The sequence below is a fragment of the Coturnix japonica genome, chromosome 3 (genome assembly GCF_001577835.2).
Source record: "Coturnix japonica isolate 7356 chromosome 3, Coturnix japonica 2.1, whole genome shotgun sequence".
Lineage (NCBI taxonomy): Eukaryota > Metazoa > Chordata > Aves > Galliformes > Phasianidae > Coturnix > Coturnix japonica.
In genome coordinates, this window is record NC_029518.1 from 22,389,106 (window position 1) to 22,411,296 (window position 22,191).

The 22,191-nt window shown below is 38.0% G+C and overlaps 1 protein-coding gene across 7 annotated transcripts in view; it reads left to right on the plus strand.

The window, feature by feature from the left end:
• Positions 1-8: 8 nt before the first annotated feature.
• Positions 9-22,191, plus strand: part of PLEKHH2 (pleckstrin homology, MyTH4 and FERM domain containing H2) — a 46,630-nt gene continuing 24,447 nt past the window's right edge. For 2 of the 7 annotated variants that reach the window (XR_004306785.1, XM_015857468.2), the window contains exons 1-9: positions 9-125; positions 3,600-3,729; positions 16,487-16,549; positions 17,346-17,495; positions 17,910-17,993; positions 19,420-19,501; positions 19,980-20,141; positions 20,648-21,636; positions 22,097-22,172. Coding sequence is in view for 6 of the 7 variants with exons in the window: in XM_015857468.2 (XP_015712954.1) it covers positions 3,607-3,729; positions 16,487-16,549; positions 17,346-17,495; positions 17,910-17,993; positions 19,420-19,501; positions 19,980-20,141; positions 20,648-21,636; positions 22,097-22,172 (1,729 nt within the window). In the remaining variant the exon portion in view is untranslated. Of the gene's footprint in view, positions 451-3,599; positions 3,730-15,015; positions 15,080-16,486; positions 16,550-17,345; positions 17,496-17,909; positions 17,994-18,437; positions 18,485-19,419; positions 19,502-19,979; positions 20,142-20,647; positions 21,637-22,096; positions 22,173-22,191 lie in introns of those variants that run through there. The other 5 variants (XM_015857469.2, XM_015857471.2, XM_015857472.2 and 2 more) reach the window with 5 other exon arrangements.

The following is a 22,191-nucleotide window of genomic DNA, read 5'->3' on the forward strand; positions in this document are numbered from 1 at the left end:
CCGTGGCGGCCGTCGCTCAGTCGGCCGCTCCGCTCGCCGCGGGGATGGTGGGGCGGGCAGCCGCGGCCCCGCAGTGCCCACAGCCCGGACGGCGCCCGGCGCGGCGAGCCACGGCCGGTCATCAGGTTTGAGCTTCCCGTCCTCGCCTCCCTCCCTCCCTTTGCGAGCGGGGCCGATCGGGGCGAGCCGGGCGGGGGGCGCGGAGCTCCGGGCGGCCCCGCGGGGCGGCGGGGGGCATCACGGCGGCGGGTGACGTGCGGTGAGGTCACGGCCGTGATGCTGAATTGGAACCCGGGGGGCGGCGGGCGGTGCCGAGAGGTGCGGGCGGCCCCAGTGCTGTGAACCCCTGAACAAGGAAAGCGAGAAGTACGCGGAATACCCAGTAAACATACAACACCAAGGTCTGCTTGAAGTGCCGACGCCGTCAGCTATCAGAATCTCATTAAACGTGTAAGCACCTTTACACGTGCAGCCACCGAAGCAGGGCACGAGGTGATGCGGGGGTGGTGGTGTGCCTTGGCCGCCCTGCACGTGTTCACCCCAAGCCAGCATGGGGGAATGGCAGGAGGACCATTGGTACGTGGGGTTCTGAGGGCAGTTTTAAATAGCTCAGTGTACAGTTTGGGCACGGAATTATGCGAAATGAGTCAAATGGAAAATAAAGTTAGCAGTGTTTCTGTGTGAGTAAGGGCCCTGGCCAGTGACAGAACTGAAAACGCTGCCTTGATTCCCAAACAGGTCCACTTTGTGTCTCACCATTTCCTTTCTCCTGCCCAACCTTCTGGCTCCAAAAAATAATTTGGAAGTGCAGCGTTGGGGTGGCAGAAGGGAGGGATGCAGCCTGTCCATTGGGGCTGTGGTGTTTCAGGACGGTGCCGCTCACCATTGCACAGCCAACACACACTGTGCAAACCCTTCCTAGAGGAAGGCCTGATCCCCCATAGTCCAGCAGTGACAGGACATATGGAACACATGAGCAGAACACAGCGTTCTGTTAAAAACGGGGGAAAACACTGACAGCGTGATGAGGAATATGTAAATTTTTAACAGACTTTAAAAAACCGGGACACGGTTCCCTCCTTCCCCCTGAAATGTATTTTGATAATTTCCAAGCAGACAGCAAAGAGAAGGAAATTATTTTAATCCTTTTTTGGGGGGAGAATGTGACATTCTGGCTTCTTGAAGCCTGCAAAGAGGTTTATAAACTTAAAAAAAAATAATAATAATGAAAAAGACGAATTTAATCTTTCCAGACTTGTCAAACTTGTCTCAATTAATTTTTGATGACATAATTAGAACTTACCACTTTAATGGGTGCGCTTTTTTAGTTTACTTTTCAAAAGGTTTTATTTCTGAAGACTGAGAGGAAAGGAGGGCTCTGCAGTGGGAACGGAGCAGGAAGGAGGGGAGGACTGTAGGTTAACAGTGCTGATTCAGAGAGCTCCATTAAAGCCAAAAGAGATGAACTCATTTTTTTTTTTTGTTCCTCCCATGGGGAATCAAACAAGAAACAGGAAGTCATTGATTCAAAGCAAGATCATTCACTCCGCAATTGTAAACAGTGCATTATGTGCCTGTAAATATTTCCAGAACCCGATGGCTTTTTGGAAAGTATGAAGTAAATTATTATAATCTCTAACAAACTTCCCACAATAAAAGAGTTATTCTCAAACTTTTTATCTGCAGTGTTTATACAGTAGAATATTAATTAGCTTGGACGTAGAGAAACAGCTTGGCTGAACGCGTTGTTCACTGCCAGAAATCCATCCACTCACATGTTTTGTCTGTTGAAACACAAACATTTTTAACTCCACCCTGTAATATTGCACCCTATGAAAGAGCAAAAATTCTTTCCCTACTTTATCCATTTGTATTTTCGCCACCGCAAGCACTGAAATTTCCTACTGTTAACCAGATGTTGGCTGAGTTCGTGTCTGATTTGTGAAGCTGTCATTAATCAAAAAGCATTGTAAAAAAAGTATATCCTACATAGACAGTCTAATAGGAAATTGTCATTCTTCATCACTTGGGAGAACAGACCATCTGCCCCAGTCCATGCCTGAAACTTCTGCTCCTTTTGAAAAGTAGGAGAAGCTGCTGCTTGGAAGTGACCCCATGCACATGAGGAGTCTACATAAGGAGGGAGGATCAGGAATGGGACAAGGGGAGGAACCCATTTCCCCACAGCCCTAGGAAGTCCAAGCTGAAAGCAATGGGTGAAATGGTACAAGACATTGATCATCTAGAGGGCTTGTAGCTGACTGAGTGCTTCTGTGCTTAAAGTTTAGAGTCTGGGTTCAGGAAGCTGTTTTAATAACTTGCTTAAATCCCAGCAGTTCCACAGGGATTCCTGAACTCCAGAGTAAGAATTCCTGAATAGGGATGGTTGTAACTTCAGTGCTTAACAACTTGAAACACAGCCTGCAAGGCCAAGAGAAAGAGAGGGTAAAGAGCATAACCGTTACCTCCAGACAAACAGCTATGGTGAAAAATATTCCTATTTTTTTTTTTCTTCTAACTTAGCTATAGAATAAAAGCAACAAAGTAATTAGTGCATGGGAAAAGAAAGAAGAGTTGAGAGAGTTTTTCACCTGCTTAGTTATGGCATTGAACCTTTAGGAATGAACCAAGAAGTACTATCAGTGTATCACAGAAAAGGCTACTTGCTTTTCTATGTGCTTTCACTCGCAAGGAAGAACTCTGGGCTGAGTGGTTGAGTTCAGCCCTCCTCTTACTCTATTAAGCTACCTGCAAATAGCAGGAATACAACAGAGCCCAGTCCTTCTGCTTGCAGAGAGGTGATTTTCTTGGCTTCTCAGACTTAAAGCATGATGAATCAGTTCTCGTCCTGAATAATTTTTCCAGCCGTGCTTGTCCAAAAGGGCATGGAGCTTAATTCTCTCAGCAGTTAAATGTAGATAAAAGCATGGGTTTGAACTTGAAACACAGATGAACTAGGATGTTCTGAGATCTGTTACATCTGCTGCAGATCTAATGTGAATACATTGTTTTTTTGGAAGGACCTATTTAGGGACCATTTGCTTACGTGCTTTTGTATCTGGAACCATAAGCTCAACATTGTATCTCATCAAGGAGATCAAATATTCAAGACAATCTGAATAAGCATAACAATTTTAAAACACTTTAAGTATCATCTACCCATCAGTAATCCAGCTTAAAAACAGACGTGGTGCTAAGTCATACATACTTATACCTATACAAAGCATTTTCCTAGCTAAAGTTTAGTTCTCCGCAAGTCTCGCTATGCAAGAAGGGATATATACAGTAAGATAAGGTTATCCTTCTTGGCATTTCACTACTTATGATATAGAAAATACGTTGCAGACCTGAAATAACTGAAGAAATCAAATTAAGGTAAACCTGAATATTATCAACATAGATCTCAGAAGTCTTCCCTTTACGATAAGGGCATTTGTAAGCTAATGTACTTTCACTATGTTTTATGGAGCTGTATATGCACAGTAGTTGTGAGTATTCTTGAGATTTGTATAAAATAGACTGGTAGGTTTAATTTTAAAAGTCAGATGTTAAATACAGACTCAATCTGAGGTGTTTTTTTTCACTCATCCTTTTTCCAGGGTAAATATGGCTGATCTTTCAGAGCCAGAAGGTACTGTAAACTGGAAGGAAAGATGTTTAACTCTGGAGTCACAGCTAATGAAATTTCGTCTTCAAGCAAGTAAGATCAGAGAACTGTTAGCAGAAAAGGTAGGTCGCATGATACGAATTTTAAGCCTGTATGAATGGCTATTTGAAGAAGAGAGCTCATCTCTCTCTGTTCGTGGTTTGAGATTACAACTCCTAGGATTTTTTTCAGGAGGAAGAAAAAAAAGCATTTAAAAATGTATAGAAAATAGGTGTGTTTTAATGCTGTAAAAGAATTTCACACATTGTATTTCCCAGCAAAAATGTTCGTTTTCAGGTAACACCCTGGCAAATCTCATGCAGAGAAAAGCATATATCCAGTAATCAATTGTACAACATTAAAGTTAATATTTAGCACATTCTCCTTCTAAGCTTTCTATGCTTAAGTTAATGCTTCTCTTTTGTGAACTTATCTGTTCTCCCTTTGAAGCCATAAATCGATTTAGCATCCACAGTTTCCTCTGAATCATTCTAATTTTGCTATATTTTGTGGGGCAGGAGAACTAAATAGGATTCTAACAGGGAAAACATGCATTTGTGCATATATTAAGAACCATGAATAGTATCTACATACATTTGCTCTCTTCCTTTCCTAATAAAATGTTTAAGATTCTGTTTACTTTGACAGCTAAATTGAACATTAGATACGTTTTCATAGAGGTGTCTATCACAACTCTGGGATTTAGACAAGATCCTACAGATTTTGATGTTATGCTTCATTTTTTCTTTTACTGATCAGTCACTGAAACTTGTAAGGACTTTCTTGTAAGTCATTCTAGTCAGAAAGATTCTGTTATTCTGAATAACAAAATGCCATCAAGGAACTGTGTTTCTGCACTGCATAGTACCCATTACTGAATGTCTGTGATTATGCTGGACATCATATGCTATGAATGAATCTCTGCAGATCTCCACTGTTAGCCTCAAATTGCTCTACTAAGTAACCAATCCCTGCAGTTGCTGAGACAGTTCACTGGAGGTAGATTTCCTCCTACCCTGTGGCTGTTTGTTTCTTTTAAACACTTTACGAAACACAGATTATATAAACCAGAACTCCCTTATCTGCAGAATGGGTGATTTCCTTATGGAACTTCAGTTGCTCTGTAGCATAACAGTTCTCCTCAGAATGGCCACTTTATCTCTTCCCTAGTCTATCATCATTTATCTGCATGCCCCCTAATTTTGCTCCTACAGTTTCCATTAAATACTTTTCTACAGACTTAGAGATCATTAGTTGGCTCAAATGTATCATCCAGTTATTGACTGGATATCATTTGGTCCTGGCAATTTGTTACTATTAAATTTCTGTGACCTTCTTTCTTCTGCGAAGGAAGAAAACTTCAACTTGAGATGGAAAAAATGGGGAGAAAAATTCAGTATTTTCTGGGTCTTTTCATTAAGTTGGTTGTTAAAATAAAACAATCATTAAAATTTACAACAATGTAAAACTTTTATATAATAATATTGGGCACTGCTGGAGCTGAATTTTAGAGTTAATACTCCAAATACATCTGCTTAGGGATGTCTGAAAATGCTGCTGTTGGAAAGCAGTGTAATTGAAAAAGGTATTGCACAATATTGGGTTTTGAAAGAGTGACCAGCTGTACAAATGCTTGAGATCTCATCTTAAAAGGAAAGATAAAAAAAAAAAAGGAAAACTTCTTGTCTTCTTCATTCCACATACAAAGGTGTGATCATGAACACACATCAAAGAGTACAATGCTCTCTGTAGTACTGCTCAACAGATCACTGGATGTTATGCAGTTGGGGCTGTTAGATGACTTACGTATCTTCTGTTGCTTTACCCCACTTTGGATCACTACCATTTGGGTAGAAGTCAAACACTAGATGTGACTATTCTAGGGACTTTCCAGCTGCCATAAATGCCTTGTTTTAAGCAGCTGCTGCTGATTATAATTTTGGCAACCAAAACATCAAGATTCATCAACTGCACTTCACAAAACCATCTGTGTTAAAAAACAGAAAGATTTTAGAAGTAACCTTTGAATTACTTCTCTTTGACTTTCACTTCTTTCCTTTATGGTTTGCATTTCTAGGCTCTTCACTAACTAGAAGTGTCTCCTTCAATTAAAATGAATGTATGCTTAATCATATCATTTCAGAAACCGTGCTTTAAAAAACAAACAGAAGGCAAGGGATAAAATCTCAGACTTTCAGCACTATGCCTGAAACAAAGCAGTCAAAGGACATTACAGATTCTCTCTCATCTGTGAAAAAGATTACTCCAAAGTAGAGGAAAAACCCAGTTCTTAAGAGCTTGTCATGTTACTGCGCCCTTGTTTTAGTTTGCCTCAACTTTTTTGGAATGTTTACTAAAAGCTAAGTGTTTCCTAGGGGTGAAAACGAGAGAAATATTTTCCAATTAAGATCACAGGTCCAGGAAGTATTTAGTTGGGATCATTTAATATCTTGCAGCCCAGAACAGAGCATTAACAGACTTCATAAGAAAATGATCTTCCTCCTCACTTTGTCACCTTGTCTTTTTACTATGAATCTTTCATTCATAAACTGAAGTTCATTTGGGACATGCATCAAACTGATTGGTCAGAGCTCAACAAAATGAGGCTGAATCCATCAGCAGGTTTTTTAATTCTGTGCTACTAAAAAGCTTGTTGGTTTCATTTGTAACGATCTCCTGGCTATTTTTCACCCATTTTTATTTGTAAAATTCCAAAGTATACAAACAATCCTCAGTATTTGTAAAGGGAAGAGTATATTCACATGATTTTGATGTTGAACTGCATGCAACTGCTACTCAAAAATATATTTGGAAAATAGCAAAATTAGTATAGAGAAACTGACTGGCCAAAATCTGATGGGCATCCTAGTATTAGGGACAACAGAAGAATGCAGCTGATGTCAGTCCTTACTGCTACCCACTATACTTATTAGCAGTTACAGAATGAAACAATTTCTATTTTGCAAAGCACACAAATATTCACGCTATGACTTTGATTAGCATAGGCTAAATGTGGTTTTGTTTACAATCATGTCTGTGCTATGAAATGTGTACTAAAACACTGAACAATAGCAGCAGAGAATCTTCTACTTCAAAACAGCACGATAAATCATAGTCCTATAGTATGACAGATATAAAACCCTCATGGGTATTGAATTACATAATTTATGTAATTGTTGCAGAAGAGAGAGTGAGAGTGGTATTGTGTCTCTATAAGAAGGTAATAGAAATGAATTAGAGGGGTAATCCTCCTAACCTTCTGCAAGTATCTGAGACATCTTCTCAAGACAGTGAATCAGGAAGATGAGTTCAGATTGTTATATTATAGGGTGGTTGTCTCTTGTCAGGAATTATTATTGCATTTTTTCCTTACGTGTTTTATAATTCAGTCTCAAGGTTTTGGTGAGGGTCTGCTTAAATCTATCCTTCTTTATTATTTGAGTCTGTGACCTTCTGTAAACATATTTGGGCTTTGAATTAATTGATATACTTTTCTTATACACTCAAAATCAAATATCTTTGCAAAGTTATTTTCTTTAGTGGCTCTTTTGCAAATAAACATTTGATCAACCTGGGAAGCCTTCACTATATTTTTAAAAATAGATATGTTCTAGTTTAGAACAACTGTTTACTGTTCTTATGTTTTGTTTTTCAAGGAGTTGGGTTTTTTGGTTTTTGGTTTTTTTAAGCAAGTACTTTTCCTTGAACCTCAGTGTTTAATGAGTTTGAGAAATTCCTATTACAATTGTTTCAGCACTGTGGCTACCACAACTATAACCATGTAATAAACTCGGGATAAAACAGAAGCAGAGGAATACACAGTGTTTTTGGAGAACTCATCCATTCACTGTTGTTTATCTGCTCGGGTTTTTTATTTGTTTTCATTTTGCCAAGAAAAGAGTTCATGTTTATAAATTTAACATGCAAAGAAAGAGACCTTGTTGGAGCTTTACCCAGAAGCTGCTGTAAGTGGGAGAGGTCTTTGAAGGAATTTAAGGAATGATGTAGAAAGTATCCCTACTATGCCAAATTTAGGATGTCAGTGGAACTGAGTTTTAAGTAGAAGCTTTTATTTTAATGCAGCTCAATGCTTATGCATATGAAAAGCTTATTAAGAAACATTTATTGAATAAAAAAATATATATATATCATACAACTCAACAGCAGGTTTAGGTCCTAACTAGTATTTCATACCAGAAAAATTTGCTGTCCCTCATTCTTGCCTCAGTGAGTACCTTATTTACCTTAAACACGTATGTAACATCATATGTAAAGATTATGCTTTTCCTATCACTTGGATCATCTTGGTAGGAGAACAACACCTGTGTTGTGGGTGAGCTGCAGAGCCAAGTCCTTCACCAGTTTAAGTTAATTGATCCCCAGAGACAAGAAGAAAGCTCTTAGGGTGAAAGTAACTGAGTCAGCTGAAGTAGTAAACTCCCTGCTGACCTGGCCCACTTTTTGCTGCTAACTTAAACCAATATATAAACTGAGTGCAAGAACACTATCCGGACCTCTGTTCTTGCTAGACTCCACTCAAGTAAGCTCCTACCCATTTCTACGCACAAGGCAATTGGGCAGTGCAGTATGTGCTCCCAGGGTGGACTGATGTTGGTTTGCATGACTTAATAATTGCATCAATAGTAGAAGATAATAAAAGTTTAAAAGTCTTAGTTTATTTTACGCCCCTTTTACCTCTATACCTTTTTAACTGTTTTTATCCTTTGTTATTATGCTATGCCTTTTTATAATAGTTTTTTGTTGCTGTTTGTTTCACTGCTTTTGTATGTGCTAAACCTGTATTCTTTGTAAGGAGGATGAAGATGGGGGGATGGGGTGGGGAGGAAGGAGACATCAGGAAGCAATAAATCAGTTGTAATTGTTCTCCTAGGAGCCAGGCTGTCTAATGGTGTGAAAAAAAACAGCCCTAGCTTTGAGGTCAGTGAACAAATACCTTTCTGCTGTACAGAAACAGGAATATGGGTTCTGTTCCAGCCCACCTGAGATGGGGAAAAATAATGGATGTTATGGGTGCTGTGATAGTGGTCAGGCATAGTTTAGATCCTTAGCCATCTAAGATTTCCTTACCGTTTCACTTGAAGTGAAAAGATGTTTTTTTCTCAGTTTTTCTGAAGGGAAGTTTTCTACTTACAAATTATGCATTTAATTTTCATTCCCTCAGGGAGTATTTTCAGGCTTTAAATATCTGTTGTCATGTCTTCAAACTGCATTATGCTTCCTTCCTTATATTTCTGGAATCACTTGCTCCTGTAGCATCCATGTTCTCTAGGTGTCCTGCACACTTTAATTTCATAAGTAAATTCTTTTTCAGTCAAGTCAGTTACTCAACTTTTTAGACATCAATGAGTAGACTTCTGACTGGTACCTTCTATCCAAAGGCTATAACCTCTCAGGCAGTGGTGTGGGACAAAAGCCTTCTATTTAAATATTTTTGTTCTGGCTTTGATCAGACCTCACTGTTCAGCAGAAGTAGCAGAATTACCCCAATTGCAGTACAACAATCAAAAGAAAACCAAGAAGACAGCTGCCTTTCTATAGATGTGAAGAAAACAGACTTTGATACGTTTCTGTTATGGTTTTAAGTGCTGAGATCTTTTCTCTACCCACCACCATACGCCCCAGTACACTTTCCCACCTTGTTAAAACACTGTCTGCACTCTTCTTACAACTTTGAGTGTTGTGTTATTGTCTACTTCTGCTCGAGTGCAGGTCTTCGTGCAGGTCTCTGCAGCTCAGCTCTTGGAATGAAACCTGAGCTGGAACAGAAGGCAGTCAGAAAGCATGAACTTCCCTTTTTACCATTTCACCTTCATTGCACTGCCTCCCCAAATCCCACTCCTGAATTTAACTTTCTTGTGCCTGTGTATTTGCTGTCAGCTGTCTGAGACTAATGAGTCTGTAAGAGTTCCCTCCCTAGACTTTTCTGTTCTGTATTTTCAATTTATATAACTCCATAATAAATCAATAATTTTACTATAATAAACTTGACTGAAACGTAAAATACTACTTTTCATATTCACATGCTCAGTAAGCACTAGAAAAGCCTTTTGTGGCCTGGACCGTGATTCTGGGACAGCAAGCCTACACCATTATGAGCAGTCTTCAAAGGAAAATAATATGAACTTATACATTGTATAGCTGGAGTAATACAAGTATAGTTATGCATAGTTGGAATAACACAAATATAGATGTAAAAAGATAGCCAGAAAGTATCTAAGGAAAAGACTCACCAACTCTGATGCCTTCACTCAGAGGACAATGTTGAGGCTCAGCAACAGAACTCCACAAAGGAGCAATCTTCAGAAAGAGATCCTGCCTTAGTGGTGGTCAGCCCTTAAATGGCATCTAGGAGAGGTGGAGCCAAGATCCACCCCTTCTGGGAGCACAGCTGAATTACCTTCACCTGTGCTCCTGCAGCTGACTCATCGCTTCCTTCACATGGTTAATCAGAGGTTCAGGCTGTGATCAACAGTTTCCTTTACATACATACACCCATACAGATAAACCTACACTGCTTTTACACTTCGTAATTCTGATCACAATACAGGATGAACACAGAAAGATGAAGAGGAGGAGTTGTTTAGGTAGGAAATCTGCAGAGGACACTGCTTTCTTTCTTCATGAGAATTCTGGCTTTTTTACCTGATCACTGGCTTAAAAACTGTTAAGATGGGAGGCGAAAAAAATGAGGATACACTGAAAAAGTAGCAGCTTGCAAGGTGCCAGGTTGTGAGCACTGAGTTTCACAATAGTCATAACCTAAGTGATCATTCTGGTTGGATCTGAAGAAAAAGTAAAGCTATAGCCTCTATAAAAGGTATTCCCTTTTCATGCAAGAAGGAATGACAGACAGTAAAATCCTGTATGTTATGAACCAGTAATGTAGTGAAGAAAATTCCCTGTGCTTGATCTGAGTAGCACAAGGAACATTTGAACCTTCTTACAACGAACTTTGGGAGATCTGTAACAAAAACAAAGTTGGGTTTAGAAAGAAGTTCTTCATTTTGGTGACTAAGCCTACACCCTTGAGAAATGTTTTTCCAAGTTTCAACTTTTTTTCTAAGGAAAGACTTTTGTGCCAAAGCATTCGATTTTGTCTATTCCTATTTTAAAGTCTACTGTAGAAGAGAAATCAATTCCAAGACAGAAAGAATAGTGTTTGAAAAAATGGATGGAATGTACCCTGTTCAGCTTGTTAATATACGAGTTGTGGAAGTAGGAGGAACATTTCAGTGTTTTCTTAAGCTAAACCACCAGAAGAGAGACCTTGTAAAAAGAGCAAGTTGTGCTTCTCAAACAGTTTTATTCTCACTTCTGACTGCAGCCTCTACAGTTTGGATAAAGCATGTCTGTAATCATGAACACTGAGAGCAATCTCAGCCACTGACAAATCAGTGTTTGGTTTTAAGTGGTACTTGTGCTTTTCATAAAGAAATATGTGAGTTTAAACAGACAAATAAAGAACTGAAATGGAAAATTTTGGTCACATGCAGTGTTTTGGAATAGTTCGCAGGCATATTGTTCAAACCATTTATAAGCTTATCAAGCACCACATAAAAAATCAGGTATTTTCTATATATAGCTTCTACTAGAAGGCAGTTCCAAAGCCCATTTTAACCAATCTGGAAAATTTCCAGCCTCTAATTGCTTCATCACCTGTTTACATCTGCGTGGTCCTTTGAAAGACAGTTGTAGGTGTCTTTTTTCCTCTCTTATTTCCTCTACTTATTTATAGAAGCATCTCCCATACGAGCTTGCACACTTACAGACATCATTACTGGTATGAATGTGGCTATGTAGGAACACACAGTGCTGCTAAGGCTCATGGCAATAATTTACTCTGATCAAATCTCTTCTAGTCTAAGCAAGTAAAGAGCTGCACTGTGTAGTATTGCTGCTTCCATCCAGTTTAAAGGCTATATATTTCTTCAGTTTTGGTAAGCCCTATGTGGTAGGACTGATAAGTCACTAAATCACAGAATGGACAGATTTACTACATTTCTTTTTATGTGGAACACTGTTTCTCGACTGCAGATGGCTTGGGATTTTTTTTTCAGATGAGGCTGAATAGAAAAGTTGAAATGCAAGAAAAAAAGCAGACTGCTGTTTTCAAGTCATGGAAGTTCTGCATTTAATCAACAGACAACATGTGTTTCAGGTTCGGAAACACTGGGGCTTAACTCATTTTTAATTTCTGAAGATGGGCTCCTTATCAGTATGCTTTGGAAGGCTTACAGAGAAGCCACATACACATACAAGTGGAGTGTTTTTTTAGTGCAAAAGTAGATATGATTTCATGCATCATGAATATTAGAACATCGTAAAGATGTTCTAATAAAATCGATTTTTCCTCTACTTGCACAAAACTGTGCATTGAACATTTCTGAATACAGCCAAGAAACTTCCGTGTGAACTTTGACAAACAGCCACTGTGTATTTTGCTTTAGTATTGTACAAAATTCCAAGTGACTGCATGTAGAGCTTCAGTGACCAGACCTCCAAGGCAGTACACCTCTTTGTTTTTATTGCTGCTATGTTTCTTCAAAGCATTCAGTATTTATTCACATCTGGCATTTCTCTGTTCATTGCTTGAACAAAAATAACTGAGTTTGATCAGCTTCAGATGTAGAGTGGTTATTTCCTTACTAAGTTTAAAAACAAATCTGTTTTTAACAATAGATTTTCTTTTCCATAATTCAAATAATGAATGCAGCATGCACTAACCCATTTTCTGAAAGATGCAGGAAGATTTTTACACTTAGAAGGAGAAAATGCGGATTAAAGTGACAGTCTTTTCTTCTGTACCTGTGTCGATATTGCTCTCAGTATGCGTGTACTCTTGTTTTTGTGTCTAAGGTATTTATACTTTGCACTTAAACATTTTGAGTATAAACTCAGAACCAGTGTAACTTATGACAGGAGACCTCTGAATCTTGAATGAATTTTGGAAAGAGACTGAGCCAACCATAGATGGACATGGCAAGAATGTTCCTTACCAGAGGTTTGTTGAAATGGAAAGTTATTTCAAGTTATCCCATTCAGGACATAGAAAATTAAGCTTAAATATATTTTATATGCCAAATGTTACTAATGTCTTGCTGGACCTATGTGTTTCTCCTGGGAAGCCAACTCTGAGTCTGCTGAGACTCTATAAACTTCAGTTCATTCAAGAAATGCCTAGCTTTGCAGCTAATAAGAATCATTTAATTCTGTTGATACCGGTTTTGTTGATGCTGGTGATTTGCATAGATGAATATTAAAAGAAGGATGGACATCTAATTCAACAGTTTTTTCTGTCTTTAAAGTCATTTTCTCTACAAAGACAGTTGGTTATCAATATACAAGTTGCAATAGGCAGGAGTTCTTTCTTCTGCATCTGTAAAACATACCAGCCTTTGATTTGAGACATGGCATGGTTGCAATAACCTGCCTTTTTCATCCTGAGGTTCTCTGAAAGTAGCATTTACCTTTTTTATTATTTGAGGCTCCCAAGCTATCTATCTAAGTTGTCTTCGGAATCACCAGGTAGAAAGAACTTACTATAGTATGCATCTTATAACTGACAAGTTCAAAGCAGGGTTTTTGGCTTAAATGATGAGCAATTAGTCCACTCAGGTATTTTCACCGTACCTCACTCTCTCCTGCCCCCCTTGCACACACACACACACTCACACACTGCTTTCACTGTTATGAAACCTTCTGCTAAATTACGTAGGAAGATTTAAAGCTATGCTTTGTGAAGAGAAATTGTTTCTCTTGGAAATACTTCCATTTTTTTGCCCAACAGTTCTGATAACCTTAAGAGTCCTAAAGCTCTCCTATTTTATTTTATTTTTCTCTTGTGTTAGAATAGCAGAAAAGTTACAGATACTCAATTTCATTTGTTATTTTTCTGACAAAACCAATTTGTGACTGGAGATTATGTTTTGTTATTGTAATAGATACTGCAAAACAAACCCAAGTAAGATCTAAGTAAAGGGAAAATCAGGATTTATTTAGTGATTGCTATGTAGCATCAAATTATTGAAAAGTTAGCCAATAGAACTGTTACATAAGTGCTTATCTTGGGTAACCATGTTATTCCATGCTTGCTGAACAATACGGCTTGCTCTGCTCTGTTTTGTTTGTACAGGACTCCTAAAATAAGTTGAAGATCCTTTAGAAATTTTTCAAATCAAAGCTCACATGTAATCGTTTCCAGGAAGCTGACTGTAAAATTGTCCAAAGCTTCTTAACAAAACTTCTTGAAATAGTTAACTCTTAAAGAAGCAAAAATAAACCTTATTTTTTTCCATTTTTAATCTCTGAATGCTATCTTTCTCAGTAATCATCCTCTCAGCTTCTCTGGCTCCAGCTTTACACCCATCTTATCAACAGCTCCATTCCAATTATATTCCTTCTCCCAAAAGACTATGTGAACATATCATTGTGTTCCAGGGCCTGTGCAAGAGTATATGTTCCTAGAAAAGACACAGCATACAATTTCACTGTAGAAGCATGGAAGGAATTTAGGTCTGTCTTGCACTGGACTATCCAGAATTTCAGTTGTTGTGTGGAAGAGCAGTGCTACTGCTTGGGGTTCATACAGTAGTTCAGTGGTCATCAGTTACTGTTAGAGAGTCTTCTTGTTTTCAAACTTATGCTCTGAGTCTGAGCCAGCTGAGCTGCACTCCCAGGTTTTACTTCCATGTATCACGTATGCTATGTAACCTTATAGCTGAATTCAATTGTATTTACTGGACATAAACAAATTACCAATGGCAATCATCTGCATTTGCATGACTATGAAATTTGATGAACAACTTGAGTAGCAACAATGAATTTCACATAATAAATATCTGAAGGAGGCTTCTGTCATAACATAACCATTATGACAAATTACTATTAACTACAATAGAGTATTTACGATGTTCATTATTGATATAATACCTGCTCTTTCGCATACTGCTTTTATTGCAGTGGAATGTTAGCTGTCCAAATATTCAGAAATAACCCCAATTTTTGAATCCACAACTCACAAAAAAGAAATGTCATAAAAATAATATTAAAGTGAGTTTTGTAAACTAAACTTATGTTTGAACATAAAGCAAAAACGGGCAGATTAAAAGTAATCTTAGAATTCCAAATTATGTTAATTAAATTGAAATTTAAAACCTCAACATGAAGTCATACTAATATGGAATTAAATACAAGTGACCAGAGAACAACAATGGAAGCTGATCTCTCTGAGTCTGTGCACACTGTTAAAGCATGAATGACTCCAAAAATCATTTCCTTAGCCCTGTTCCTTCTAAATAGCTCTTTGGGGACTATTGTGTATGGTGTAATCTTTGTTACATTTGTATCAGCAGTGTTTTGTGGTGTTACAATATATCCTTCAGTTCCTGCGTCATCTGAGGAAAGTCCTAAAAGGTCAGTCACAGCTTTTCTTGTGAAGAATCATTTTCTCCATTTTCTTTTTTTTTTTTTTCTTTTTTTTTTTTTNGGAAAGTCCTAAAAGGTCAGTCACAGCTTTTCTTGTGAAGAATCATTTTCTCCATTTTCTTTTTTTTTTTTTTTTTTTTTTTTTTTTTTTGACTGATGGAAAACCATGATTCTGTATCCCTGTGTGGATGAGGTGCTAAAAGTACACAGAACTGCTTTGTGTTATTGACAGCGTAGCTGGGGAGAGAAAAAAGGAAAAGTAAAAAGAGGAAGAAACTGGAAGGTGACAGAAATTAGAGTACAAGCAGGACAGAATGAAACTGATTATTTCAAAACCAAGCAATAAACTGGAGACAGAATAAATGGTCTTCATCTCCATCATTTGTATCATACGCTTTCCTACGAACAATGGTGAAGCTGACTAGCAAGCGTCTCAGTGTTAAGTATTTGATTCATCCTTCTCAGATGAACTGAGGTCATTAGATAGGTATTTCCTGAGAACCATTCTCTAGTCCTTAGGTACTTCATACGATGATTTCAATACCCAATATACCATTTTTGTTTTTTAAAGCCATAATTCTATTTTCACCAAAATTAGACTAGAGGGCTCTTAACAAAATATTAACAAAGAGTTTTTTACTTGCCTACTATGTTCCACATTGTTGGAAAACCCTTCAAAATAAATCATGTAAAATGCAGGGGGTTTCAGAGGCCTAGGGCAAAGGTTGAGACAATGATTTATTAGGCATCATTATAAAGTAATAGGTCAGGATCTCCTGCCTCTCAAAAGCAACCTATGCTCCCTCATGCTGTTCTGGTCTCTGTCTTTACCCATTTCTACTCTGGCTTTTCACATCTTGTTCTGTGCAGCCCCCGAGTCCACAGTGTCTTTTCTGCTGAACACCCCCTTCTTGTCTGGGACAGGCCTTGTAGCACATTAAACCTAAATTTGACAACTTCAGAAGAATCAACAGCCAAATTGTAACATGTGCAGAGTACCCCCTTCTCTTGCTAGTTTGGGAAAGACTGAAGGAGCTTAGTGCTTTATAAAACCACATGGGAAGAGTTGCAGGGTTATTATCAAAAGGATTTCCACCCTCAGAAACAAGGAAAAAAAAGCAGGATGTCATACAGCACCTACAGAATTGTTCCATGAAGAAAAGTTGCATTAATTATTTCTCGTTAAAGTAATTCTAATAATATTTTTAAAAGGTTATAATCATAAATCATCTCAGTTTGACACACACTTTATCTCTTTAGTTGTTTTTACGCTCCTGTTAACAGCGCATCTTCTTGATTTTCAGAGCCAACCATTAAAAACATGTTTTGCTGTGGTATTCCTGGCAGTGGGCAGAATGCACAGACATTTTACTGTATGATTGTATGTATTTACAGATGCAGCAGCTTGAGAGACAAGTTATGGATGCTGACCGCCAAGCAGAGAGGGCTTTTCAGCAGGTACACCTAAATTAGAAACTCTTGATGTGCATGCAAAAGTTACCAGGGGAAATTCAGGAAATTGTTACTTGTCTTGAGTAGTGCTCAAAAGGGAGAAGACAGCTTCCTTTTACATCTGTTGATTCACCTTCCTAGAGATGGCCTCACACTTTCCTGTGGTCACTGTACAGTTCATTTCAGTAAAGTGAAAGAACAGAGCAAATTCAGAACAGATGCATGTAATGAACTTCTTCACTGATGCGTGCTTAGTCTTTGATGTGTGAGTGGAAATAAAAGGAAGAGTGACCTATTTTAGGAAGCCTTTTAAAAACATAAAATGAGGATACCTAATCCAGTCTCTAAATAGGGTTGTTCTGTGCTGATTCTGATTCTCGTGAAAGTTCTGCCAACTAAAGGATGAGATTATGACTAAATATTTAACAGAAGTTGACTTTTGATTCCAAATGGCAGGTATGGCTACTGCTGATGTTTTATGAACATGTGTGTTCCCTAAAAATTAGTCTTACTGTGGGACAGACAGAAACTAAAAATTGTAGGAATAAAAATGTTCACATACTGATTTGGAATCAGAGGGTACTCCTAACAAGTAAGTGTCTTTTAGACACTGACTAATAAGCCTAAGAATGGCTTCCTATATCTCAATTGCATCCTCACACTGGCATTTCTAACAGGGTAGCATATTTCTTCTCACATAAGGCTCAGAACTTTACAGGATTACCTTGAATCTAGGTGATTAAATTATTACCTTTTATGTGGAATATTGTTTCTTAAGTTTTATATTTGACTTTCCAAATAGGTTCAAGTTATGGAAGAAAAACTAAAAGCAGCTAATGTTCAAACGAGCGAATCAGAAAACAGGTTATATAAGAGATGTCAAGATTTAGAGACCCTGATTCAAGATAAAAATGACGTAATACAGAAATTGGAGCAACAACTTGAAGAACAGGTTAGAAGTAACTGTGTTACAAAATAAAAGCATCAATTCCACTCTTAATTATGCAAAAGGAAAAGAATTAAGATCAATAAAGAATGGAAAAGTTCAGAATTGTATCTGTTGTTGGATTAAAGAGTTTTTCATTAAGAGTACATCATTTGAATGACTGATTCACTTGCAAATCATGCTCTGGCTTCATTTGAAAGAACAGGTAATTTTTAAAAGAGCCAAGATGTTGTTCCTTTTCTCCTTCTTTGAAATGTTTTCTATTTTCCAGAGAAATAGCAGCATCCTTGATGGGTCTATTCATCTTTGTTTTAAAAACTAACATAGGGGATCAGATTTCTTGAAGGAAACTTGAGGATTTGTTTCTGAAGGTACTGCTAAGGCAGACTAGAAAAACATGCTGTATCATTTCTTTTCCAGAAGCAAATAAGACTGCAAGAAGCAAAAATCATAGAAGAAAAAGCAGCTAAAATAAAAGAATGGGTGACAGTCAAACTCCATGAGGTATAACTCTTGCTACAATATTTATTGTGCAGAAAATTGCCCGTAGTCAAAAATGTGCTTCCCAGTTCCATTGGTTGGTGCAGTTACTTCCATGAAAGTTGAAAAATGAATTAGACAGCACAAAGGATGAAAGCTTCCATATCTCTGAACTGATGATGTTCAACTGGGACAGCTGGTATCTGGCTCCGCTTTGCGGACAGAACCTTTAGAACTGCTCTCTGGCAGGTCAACATCTCCACTTTTTGAAGATTAGGTGGCAAATTTAGCTTGCTTCAACAAATGCCTAAAGAGTGAATAATCCCCCAAAAGCTGAACAAATCTGCTAGGGCAGGAAAAGGACTCATTTTTCTTTTTTTCAGTGCCCACTGAACTCTTAGTCATAAATAGTTTCAGGGGTGCTGACTCTATTCCCAAAAGAGACCAGCTGTCTCCATTGGTTCTCTGTTGTGGTGAGATAACCATCTCTACCCTGCCTAAGGCTGCTGGTCTTGGTATGTAGCTGTTCTTTCTTGATTTGCATTTATAGAATTTTAAACTGCCTGTTATCATTAAAGACTTACTCTATTGTAGTTAACTGGAAATTGCATTCACTCCAGTTAAAAAGCAATTAAATTATTTCTTAAGTTGGAAACTTGAAATAGCATTTATAATTAGTCTGCAAGGGGAGTTTTTAAAATCATCTAATAAAAATACAACTAAGTTCAGTTAAAATTATCTCAGAATAGTTTGGACAAATGACTGTAACTCTTTACTTAGAATCTCAGGGTAATTTCACAGCAGTAGCAAGGTGTGACATACTGGACAGTGGAATTGATAGCTCCCTTAACTGTAGTATTGGACACCCAGATTCAAATCTTCTCTTTTCCGAATTCAGAGTAGAATCTTGAACCAATGTCTCTTCCTTCCTAGTAGTGGGCTATAGCAGTGGCTTGGTGGGGGTCTTTTCCTTCCTATAGATATCCTGCTCTATGTAAACATTTTGGTATCTGTTGGTTTTTTGTTTTTTTCTTTTTTCAGTCCTTGCTGCAGGATGGCAGGAGGTTTTAGCACCATCATTGCCTTTAACTCTTCTGCTTTCTCTTGGATTTGCCAGATGGCGCCAGACATCTAATTCTAGCCCTCTGCTTTTATGAAACATGACAATGCAGATTCCTTTTTTCTTAATTGTTTGGGCTCTTTAAAGCAGTCTCAGGTTTGCTTGGATTTGGCAATGCTTTTAACGGAGTAAACACAGTTATTCAAATTAACATTGCAGGGAATTTCAGATGCACATACTGGGGTTAAGGGAAACAGCAGACTGGAGATCAGTATATGAAATAGCTTCCCCTTAGGAAAGCAGAAATGCAGTGCAAATCTTAAGTAATTTAATGACTTACTTAAAGTAAGTGTTTCACCAGTGGATGAGATTATATTTCTGTGCTTTTAGTTAGAGGTGGAAAATCAGAACCTTCGCTTGATCAACCAAAAGCAAATCAAAGAGATGAAAACAGTACAATGTAAACTGCAAGGTAAATGTACAAGTTCATTCTTATTTTCTCTATATGCAGTATACATCTTACTATACTTCATTAATTTGTGTTTCCACATAATTGAAATATTCCATAAAATCACAAAGATTTTTGTATTAATTATCTGACTTCATAGTGACTGTATATAAAAGTGTTAAACAAGCAATAATTTATTTTTATCCTAAAAAGACATGCAAGCAAAGCACAACTGTTTTCTGCTGAGTGAATGGCTATTTTTGTGTTATCTAAGTGGCTTTGCAGGCAGTAAGATTTGATAGGACTTTTGTCAGATCTTTGCTTTTCTTTCTTCATAGGGTAGGCAATCTTAGCAGTGTTAAGGGACTGTCAATCTGTAACTGCTTTTCCAGCAAATGCTAAGCTAGGAATCAGAATTCTCATTATGTTTCAGCAATTATTACATTTGGCTGCAGCGATTCAAAACCTATTAACAAAGCATTTCTGAATTGCTATTGTTCAGAGGCTACAGGCAAGAAACCTGGAGAATGTCAGCGACTGAGCAGTTTGACTTTTGGATGCTTTTCAAACAGAGCAAGAAGTCCTCAACCATCACCTAAATTTGAAGAAATAAGCAACTCTTCATCAAAAGAATTGGATTACAGTGAAAGCAAAACCACGCTAGGTATTTAGCCACCCATATTCTGTTATTTTATTCCAACACATGTGGAAAAGTAAAATCAACAAGTGTGCACAGCCATTTAACAAGTATGTAGCAGTACTCTCTCCTTCTTCAGTGCCAAAATTACAAGTTGGTTTCCATGGAAAATCAGGAACTGAAATTCTGTTAGTATTTTGTCTACTTGTATGATACCAAGTTCATTATCAGTCTGAGTGTGTACATATTTAAAAGTGTTACAGCTCATCTTTACAAGTGTGCCACTGTTAGCTTGGCTGGATCTCTGAGTAATGTCTGTTACAGTTTCTTGGTAAATATTCTTCAGTTGCATTCAAAGATCATCATAATATTTTTTTCTAAGATCAATTATGTACAATACTGAAAAAAAATTAAATGTGCTTAGTTATTTAAAATCATTGCCAATTTACTATTTGCAGACATAAGGACAAAGTCCTTTAGAAGTCAAGTTTGCTGAAATAATTTTCCTTGTGCTCCTTGTGTTTGTCTTTTAGAGAAGGATATCCTAGAAACTACCTCTGCTGGTTCTGCACATGAGAGCAATAAAGGTCAGAAGTCATTGCAACAAAGTTCCTCAGGATCAGAGCAGAACAAGAATGTGCGAACGAGCCATTCATCCAAAGATGTAGACAGTGATATGTCCAAAAACTCCTGCACTACTGGAAGTGACTGGAGCTCAGACGAGGATGGAGGAGATAACAAAGGACTGAAATCCAGGTGTGCATCCACCCTCTCAAGCCACACATCCGAAGAAAATGCGAGGTACAGTAGAGTGGGGAGTGAAATGTATTTGACAGCCTCTGATGACAGTAGTTCTCTATTTGAAGAAGAGAGTTTGGGTGTTCAGAGGACTCAGCACAAAAGGTTGTACTCCTGGCAGCAAGGGTCCCAAAGAAAATGTCAGAACAATCCAGGTGGAAGGTGCAACTCTGACTTCACAAATAAGAAGAAAGATCTAGACAGTTCTTCAGATGAACTGAATAAGAAATTTCAGTCTCAGAGGCTAGATTATTCATCCTCATCCAGTGAGGCAAATACCCCAAGTCCAATTTTAACCCCTGCTCTTGCACACAAACACCCAACCCGAGCAACTTCTGCAGGCTCTCAGTGCACAACACCATCAGATTCTCCCTCAAATTTGCCACCTCCAAAGTTACGAACTCCTAATGTGTTTAGTATAAATTCATCATTGGCAAAAAAATATTTAAGCCAGCCTCAGCTGAGTTCTGATAGAATGTTTGGTAGAAATAGAAATGCTATAAGCATGATACGGCCATGGAGACCTCAGGAAACAGACATTGATCAGGTGGACGGAGAAGACACAGTTATTTTAGAGAAAATGGAGATTGGCTGTGATGAAGGAGTGTTTACCTATGACTGTACTGAAGCACAAGATGCTGAAGCCCAGGAACCCTGTGATATGACAAAAAAGGTTGCTAGCAACAAACCTCCAACTCCACCATTACATCGATTTCCTTCCTGGGTAAGTGTCATGCTAGACATTTTTCCTACCAGTGAAGATAATTTATTTCACGCTTCTCTTCTATGACTTTTGTTGACTATAACTGTCCTGCTCACTGTTGGATGACAAGACAGAGCCATACCATACCATAAGTTAAGACAAGAAATCCAGAGCAATTTTGCTATAGGCACTTTGGCCCCAAGTGATAGTATTTATTTATTTTTAATAAGTTACCTGTATGGGGCAACTGTTGTGTGAAAAAAGGATGAATCAAACTATGGGTACAGTGACTATGGTACATAAAACAAGGATGCATTTTTCAGCTGCTACTGATGACACCACTTCATCAATGGCCTAATATACAATATTATCACATTGCTACTAATACAAAGACTAGGAGTTTGTGGGGAGGCTAAGCAAAAGAAATGCATTTGTTGTGTTTTAACTGTCTACCATCAAATCCATTCTGCTTTTACGTTAGGAAAGCAGAATATACGCTGTAGCCAAATCTGGTTTAAGGATGTCTGAAGCTTTCACCACAGAATCTCTTAACAAAAGTAAGTGGTTTAACTGTTC